Source organism: Sciurus vulgaris, assembly GCF_902686455.1.
Source record: "Sciurus vulgaris genome assembly, chromosome: 8".
Lineage (NCBI taxonomy): Eukaryota > Metazoa > Chordata > Mammalia > Rodentia > Sciuridae > Sciurus > Sciurus vulgaris.
The window spans coordinates 14,730,894-14,738,285 of record NC_136468.1 but is presented as its reverse complement, the minus strand read 5'-3'; the positions used below and the strand labels follow the sequence as shown (position 1 = coordinate 14,738,285).

At 38.9% G+C, this 7,392-nt stretch overlaps 1 protein-coding gene across 1 annotated transcript; it reads right to left on the bottom strand.

Moving 5' to 3' along the window:
* Positions 1-6,318: 6,318 nt before the first annotated feature.
* On the bottom strand, positions 6,319-7,015 carry LOC306667958 (deoxyuridine 5'-triphosphate nucleotidohydrolase). The gene has a single exon (XM_079150852.1). The coding sequence runs from the start codon at positions 6,941-6,943 to the stop codon at positions 6,449-6,451; it is 495 nt and encodes a 164-aa protein (XP_079006978.1). The 5' UTR covers positions 6,944-7,015; the 3' UTR covers positions 6,319-6,448.
* Positions 7,016-7,392: the final 377 nt, after the last annotated feature.

Genomic DNA, 7,392 nt, shown 5'->3' with positions numbered 1-7,392 from the left:
ATTTGTTAATTTGTGCCTTACGGTCATTCCGGGCAGACTGTTGTACAAAGAAGGCGTAGTCATTCTACCTTGGTACTTGTACTCAAAAAAGCATTTTTTTAGGGACTATGGTTATAGCTCAGTGATAGAGCGCTTGCCTGGCCACTGGGTTGGATCCTCAGTACCAAATAAAAACAATAAATAAAATAAAGGTATTGTGTCCACCAGAACTAAAAAATTTTTTTTTAAAAAAAGCATTTTATAAAGCAGTAGTTTGCTTTACAAAATGCAGAAACTCAGTTTAGGCACAGCCAGCTCTCCCCAGTGTTCTAGAAAGTTGGGTACATTAGTCTTTTGTTTTCTGCAGTTTTCTTTCCATACTTTCAGTTGACTATGGTCAACAGAGTTTACAAGAAAAATTCATAAGTTTAAAATGACTTGTAATGTATTGTATTTATATATGTATTTATATTTTATTACTTGATTATTATTAATCTCTTACTGTGCCTAGTTTATAAATTAAATTTTATCATAGGTATGTAATGTAGATGAAACAGCATAGTATATAGAGTTTGCTACTGTCCATAGTTACAGGCATCTACTGGGGGTCTTGGAATGTAACCCCTGAGCATAAGGTGGGTCTACTGTATTCATCTTCAGTTTCCCTTCACTTAAATCCTAACGTGTCATACCCACTTTTGATGTTCACATGGGGGGGACTTTATCACCTTCACTTTTTCCACTCCACCTCGCTCTGTACCCAGAATTGAGTTGCTTGTGAAAGACAGCAAAAGCACTGCCCTTTGCTTTGCAGCAGCAGAGCCCCCTGGTTCACCCGGGGGGCTCCCTCCCACACAGTGACTTCTGGGGGTCACTCTGCTGCCTGAGGGCCTGGCTCTCCCTGAGACTGTCCCACTGATTTTCCCTGGCTAACCTGTCAAGTTGGGCTGGAGACCCAGACTGACCCAGCCCCTTGTTTACTCAGGGTGCACCACTTGTCAGACCAGTTCCCCCTGTCCTGTTGGCCACCCACCCACCTGGCTGGGTTCTGCTGTTGCTGACCAGAATCTAGATGACTCTCTTAGTTGGAACCTGTGCTCCACAGCCAGCAATTTGACCCGTACTTTCTACCAGAGCAGATAAAATGCATATTCACACCACAAGACAGGAAGTTCATAGGCTTCTGGTCCCTGACAGCTATCTGTCCTGAGACACTTGATCCCTTTCTCCTCCCACCTCGGCCCCAGTTCTCACACATGCCCATTTTCTCCATAAATAGTCCACTGGATTCTATTGTCTTATTTTTTATTTTACTGTCACAAAATGCTGGGGAACAAAGAGGAGGAAACAAGTTGTCTAACTGCTTCGAGAAGTGCTCAGGACAGAGCAGAAACAATCCAGATCTGCTGTCCCTTTCTCAGGACACATTTTCCTATCTTTTCTCAGTTTCTGATATTAGGGATTGTGGGAACTGGAACTTGGATGCTTTAGTGGTATTGAGGGCTTCAGAGTAGCCCCTCTCCTTTGACAGCAAGTAGATCGGGGACAGACACCTGTCACCTCAGGTCTAGGCTATCATATGGACTTGGCTGCTTCACAGGGGTCCTGAGATAAGTCTAAAGACTGGCAAGTCTACAGGAAAGCCTATAAGTTGACAGAAATGAGATAGTCAGGGAAAGAGTCCAATAATAAATGGAGATGGCCACTGGCTTCTCTGTCCTGGAAGGACTAGAAAGCTCAAATTACCCTAAAGGGTAGCTGTGTAGACTCAGTGTTCCCATGACTTCTGTATCTTTTTTTTTTTTTTAAATAGAAGCTAGATAGCTGGGTTTTATGTAAGATCCCTTTTTTTTTCCTTTTCTTTTTTTTTTTTTTGTAGTGCTGGTGATTGAACCCAGGGCCTTATGCTTGCAAGGCAAGCACTCTACCAACTGAGCTATATCCCCAGCTCCAAGAATCCTTAATTTTAAATATTGCTATTAAATCATAGTTTCTAAAATTATCTTGTGGTCAGACAAATCATGTTCATGGTGACCCAGTCAGGTATCCCCATGAAAAACAGTATCCCTTAGGACTAAGGGTCACCTCAAAAGATAATAAGAGCCAAGCCAGTTTTTAGTCTTATGGGTTTAAGAGCCATACTAGAAAGTCAGGAGTTAAAAAGTGCCCTAAGTGCTGTCAAGGCTATGGGAGTGAGATAACACACACACCAGGAGATGGAAGTCTGGGAAAGTTAGCTCAGCCTTCCGAGACTATGCAGTCAGCAGAAATGCCAGCAAAAACCAGACAGAACAGGGTCTGCACGCTTCTGAAAATAATGATATGAAAGATTTTCCCTGGTAATAAAGGGAAATTCCAGGAGGTGAGGGACAAATGCATGAGTGGAATAATCACCAAAGTAACCCACAGTGAACTTTACCTTATTAGCATAGTAAGACTCACACCTCTTGAATTGCTTGCTTAGGGTAGTGTCTGCTTGGTTTCTCCACCATAAAGTTATGACTTTTTTTCCTTTGCTAATAATATCTATTTGGGGAAGATACTTTGAGAGCATACGAATATTCTGGTTTTCCTTAAACTTTTGCCCACTGATTTTAGCCTCCATTAGCAATTATTACTGTGGTGTTCTTTTTTTTTTTTTTTTGGTGCTGGGGATTGAACCCAGGGCCTTGTGCTTGCAAGGCAAGCACTCTACCGACTGAGCTATCTCCCCATCCCCCTACTGTGGTGTTCTAATGATTATTTTCTATTTCTCTCATTCTTTAAAGTTAGAATTATTTTGTAAAGTTGTCCCTTCTCCCCAGTTTATTTATTTATACAGTATGGACCCAATGATATTTATTTTAATCATTGGACTTTAATCCAGTACTATTTTAATATAGTACTATGCTTAATATGGTATTATCTTTTTTATTTTGTTGCTCCAATTAGGAACTCTTTTAGGTTGGCCCTTGTGCCCTTTCAATAAGTCCTCCATCCTCTTTTGAGGGGAGGGGACTTCCTTGCTTTCTGGCATAACCTGTTTTCTTACCTGTTTCAGCCTTGGAACCCACTGTTTGTTCAAGGAGACATGATTCCTTTTATTGGAGAATTACTTTTAGAAATCAAGATCTGGAGAATATCATGCTAAGTGAAATAAGCCAATCCCAAAAAACCAAAGGTCAAATGTTTTCCCTGATAAGTGGATGATGATACATAATGGAGGTGGGGGTGTGGGGAGTGAGAGAAGAATGGAGGAAGTTTAGATTATGTAGAGGGAAATGAGAGGGGGAGGGGGCAGGGGTATGAAAGATGGTGGAATGAGAGAGACATCATTACCCTATGTACATGTATGATTACATGAATGGTGTGAATCTATATCATGCACAACCATAGAAATGAAAAGTTATACCCCATTTGTGTACAGTGAATCAAAATGCAGTCTATTAAAAAAAAATCTGGAGCTAAGTTGTATTTTGGGATCAAGGAGTATGGATGTTATTTTTTTTTTTAAAGTTTTTAAAGTTCCAGATGGACACAATACATTTATTGTATTTGTTCATTTTTATGTGGTGCTGAGGATTAAACCCAGGGCCTCACATGCAAATGCTCTACCACTGAGCCACAACCCCAGCCCCATGAATGTTATTAAATGGCTTAGTATATGTACTAATATATATACGAGTTACCAGGTTCTTTTAATTTAATTAGTTAATTAATTAATTTGGTGGTATTAGGCATTGAACCCAAAGCCTCAAGTGTGCCAGGCAAGTGTTCCACCACTGAGGTATATCCCCAGCCCTTTATAATTTTATTTTGAGATAGGTTATTGCTAAGTTGCCCAGGCTGACCTTGAACTTGCCTTAATCCTCCTGTCTTAGCCTTTTAGGTAGCTAGAATTATGGATATATGGCCCTGCACCGAACACTAGATTCTTTTTGAATAAGATTATACCAAATACACTGCTGCAAACAATTTTCCAGTTTTACTAAATCCTATTGTCAATTCAGGTAAATTTTCATTTATGTTTCTTCCTCACTCCCTCTACTCCTTCTCCCCTTTTATTCTTGCTTTCTTGCCAATATACTGAGAAAAAATACATTTATAAAAGTCATTTATTCTCTGATTCAAGTGAGTTTGGATATTCCATTCATTCTATAGAACTTCAGTGATACCAACTGAGTCCAGTTCTAGGCAGCAGGGTCATATTCTTTTAGTTACTATTTGTACAGAATATCTTATTCCATCTTTTAATTTTCAATCTATTGGTATTTTTAGATCCAAAGTGAGACTTTTGCACACAGCATAGTTAGATCATATGTTTTTATCTGCTAATCTGTGTCTTTTATTTGGAAAATTAAATCCATTTACATCTGACTCTGTACCTTTTCCTGGGCATGTGTGGCCACTTTCCAATTTCCCCTATATATGCAGTTGCTTTCGAGTGTGCTGGACTTTATTGTCTAAATTCCAAAAGATGAAAATGAAGGAAATTAAAGAGGGGGCAAAAAGGGGCACTAGCCCTTTAAATTCCTTGGGCGTTCCTGGATGGGGAGGAGCTTGTAACAATGGCTAAATACAGTAGTAATGGCTACCCACTTCTTTATCTGCACCACTGTATTCAGAAGCAGTGATTGGAGCACAGGATCCTTTTTGATCACACTGTTTCCTGCAATTCATGTGTAGTTTTTCTAGGAACATGTGTTCAGCTGCCTGCCAGGGGGTTGGGATGAGGGGATGGGTAACTGCTACTGTACCAAGAGCTGAAATTGACCCAGGTTAATTGCAATTTGCCATCTAAACCTTCCCTTGGACATTGCAAGTCTTCGGTAGACTCTAGATTCTGACTGTACAATTGTCCTCTAAGTGGGGAGGCAGATTCCTGATCCTTCCTACTCTGCCACTTACTGGAATTGTCTTCCCAAGAACCCGTTTTGAATTGTCTTGTTTTTTTCCTTTGGGTTTCTTTTGTTACTTGGAATTTAGAGAAGTAAACTTGTGTGAAAAACTTAGTTTCCACTTTAGATGTTTTTTCTTCCTGTTTGATTACTGACCCATCCAAAATTTATTTGGTATATGGTATTAGGTTATGACCCAAATTGCTTTTTATTCCTATTCAACTGCCAATGAATTGTCCCAGTGTCACTTATTACCTAATTTTTGAAGAATCCTTTATGGTACGTTGCTATTTATTAATTGTAGAAATCATTTCTGTGTTATATCTTTTTTTTTTTCCCAATGATATCTTCTTTCATCAATATTGGTATCTAAATTTTCTTACAAAACTGTAAAATACACATAAAATTTACCTTTTTAACCATTTTTAAGTGTATAATCAGTAGTATAAAGTTCATTCACATTGTCAGGCAACCAATCTCCTCAACTCTTTTTATCTTATGAAAAACTCCACATCCAATGGACGACAATGCCATTCTTCCTACTTCAACACCTGGCAACAACCGCTGTACACTTTTTTTTTTTCCTTCTGCCAGGAATTGAACCCAGGGGTACTCAACCACTGAGCAAATCCCCAGTCCTCCTTATATTTTGAGACAGTCTTGCTAAGTTGCTTAGGGCCTCACTAAGTTGCTGAGATTGGCTTTGAACTTGGATCCTCCTATCTCAGCCTCCCGGAACTGTGGATTACAGGAGTGCACCACCAAGCCCCGTTACTATTCTACATTTTGTCTACAAATTTGAGGACTTTAGGTACTTCATATAAGTGGAATCAAAGTATTTTCCTTTTTGTGGTGGATTTATTTCTCTTTGTATAACGTTCTCAAGGTTCATCCACATTGTAAAGTATGCCAGAATTTCCTTCTTTTTAAAGGTTGAATGATATTCCATTATATATTTGTACCACATTTTACCTATTTATTTATCAATCATTGGGCACTGTGTTTGCTTTGATCTTTTTTGTCTATTGTGAATAACACTATGATGAACATGGGTATACAAATTTCTCTTCAAGACCGCTGATATCAGTATTTTGAAAATGAATTTTAATTTTATAATGTTTTCAAATCTGATATGGGTCCCACATTATTCTTGTATTTTAGAATTTCTTGTTCTTTCATATTTATTCTTCCAAAGGGATTTTGAAAATTTGAACCATTTTATCACATTCTAAGAATGTCCTTGAAATATTGGTAGAATTATAAATGATACAAATTAAGCATTATCTTTTTTTTTTTTAACCTTCATATATATTTTTAATATTTAAAAAAAATCTGAAATTGGTGTACATATATTTGTTTTTTTAAAAAATTTTGCGTTAGATCACCACAAAGCAGATTTACAAATAACCATAAACTGCAGAAAATACAGGAAAGTTTCCATGTGATACTAACAGAGGAACTCTTTAGCATAATACATTTTTAGAAGCTAAACCTAACTTTACAAACATGCAAAATACTAATACACTTTAAGCAGAAAGTCTGTAGTTTTAAGAGAAAAGTAACATTTTCATTTTCTATACTTGACCTAAATCTTAATTCTGTCCAGTAGAACCAAAACCTCCTGAACCCCTTTCAGTGTCATTCAACACTTGAACTTCTTCTATATCTGGATAAAAAATCCGTTCACAAATGAGCTGTGCTATTCGATCACCCTTTTTTACTTCAAACTTTTCTTTGCCAAAATTAAATAGCACAACACCAACATTTCCTCTATAATCTTCATCTATGACACCAGCTCCTACATCTATGAAGTGTTTTGCAGCCAAGCCAGAACGTGGAGCTATTCTTCCATAGCACCCAGAAGGAAGAGCTATCTGAATGTCTGTTTTCACAAGGGCTTTCTCCATAGGTGGTACTATATAATCATAGGCACTGTACAGGTCATAGCCCGCGGCCCGCTTGGACCCTCGGGTCGGGGCCGTGGCGTGCTCCGAGAGCCGTACAAAGCGGAGCCGCAAGCCGCCCTCCTCTGCAGGCCGGGCCCGCTTGCTGGGGGAGACGGCGGTTACTTCTTCAGAACAAGGCATGGCAGCACCGGAAGGCGAGCAAAGGCGAAGAGAGGAGAGAACAGGAGAACGCAGGATTAGCACCGCCACCGGCAGCCAAGCATTATCTTTAAAATATTTTTATTAATAAATTTAATTGATTTTCTCTAAATCATGGCAATAAAATTTCAGGCAAATGCCACCTCAAAAACTATACTCAGGAATTCATAGAGGAAACAATCTTCCAAACAAGGACGCTTCTTCCGCTTCAATCGCACCCATGAGAGTACATAATAGTGCTGGCCAGCAAGTAGTATCCAGATTATCAAGTGTTTACTACACCATTAGTTTTCAGAATGTTCCAGTTTCACTTGCAGAATGTTCCACAGCACTGACTGAGGGCTGGCGGTCTAGCTCAGTGGTGGAGGCTTGCTCCCTGACATCAACAAAAGCCAGACAACCAGTTTCTCTAAAATGTTGGAAACAACACC

Coding starts and splice junctions, on each gene's coding strand:
- LOC306667958 (XM_079150852.1), bottom strand. CDS start 6,943: ATGCCTTGTTCTGAAGAAGTAACCGCCGTCTCCCCCAGCAAGCGGGCC.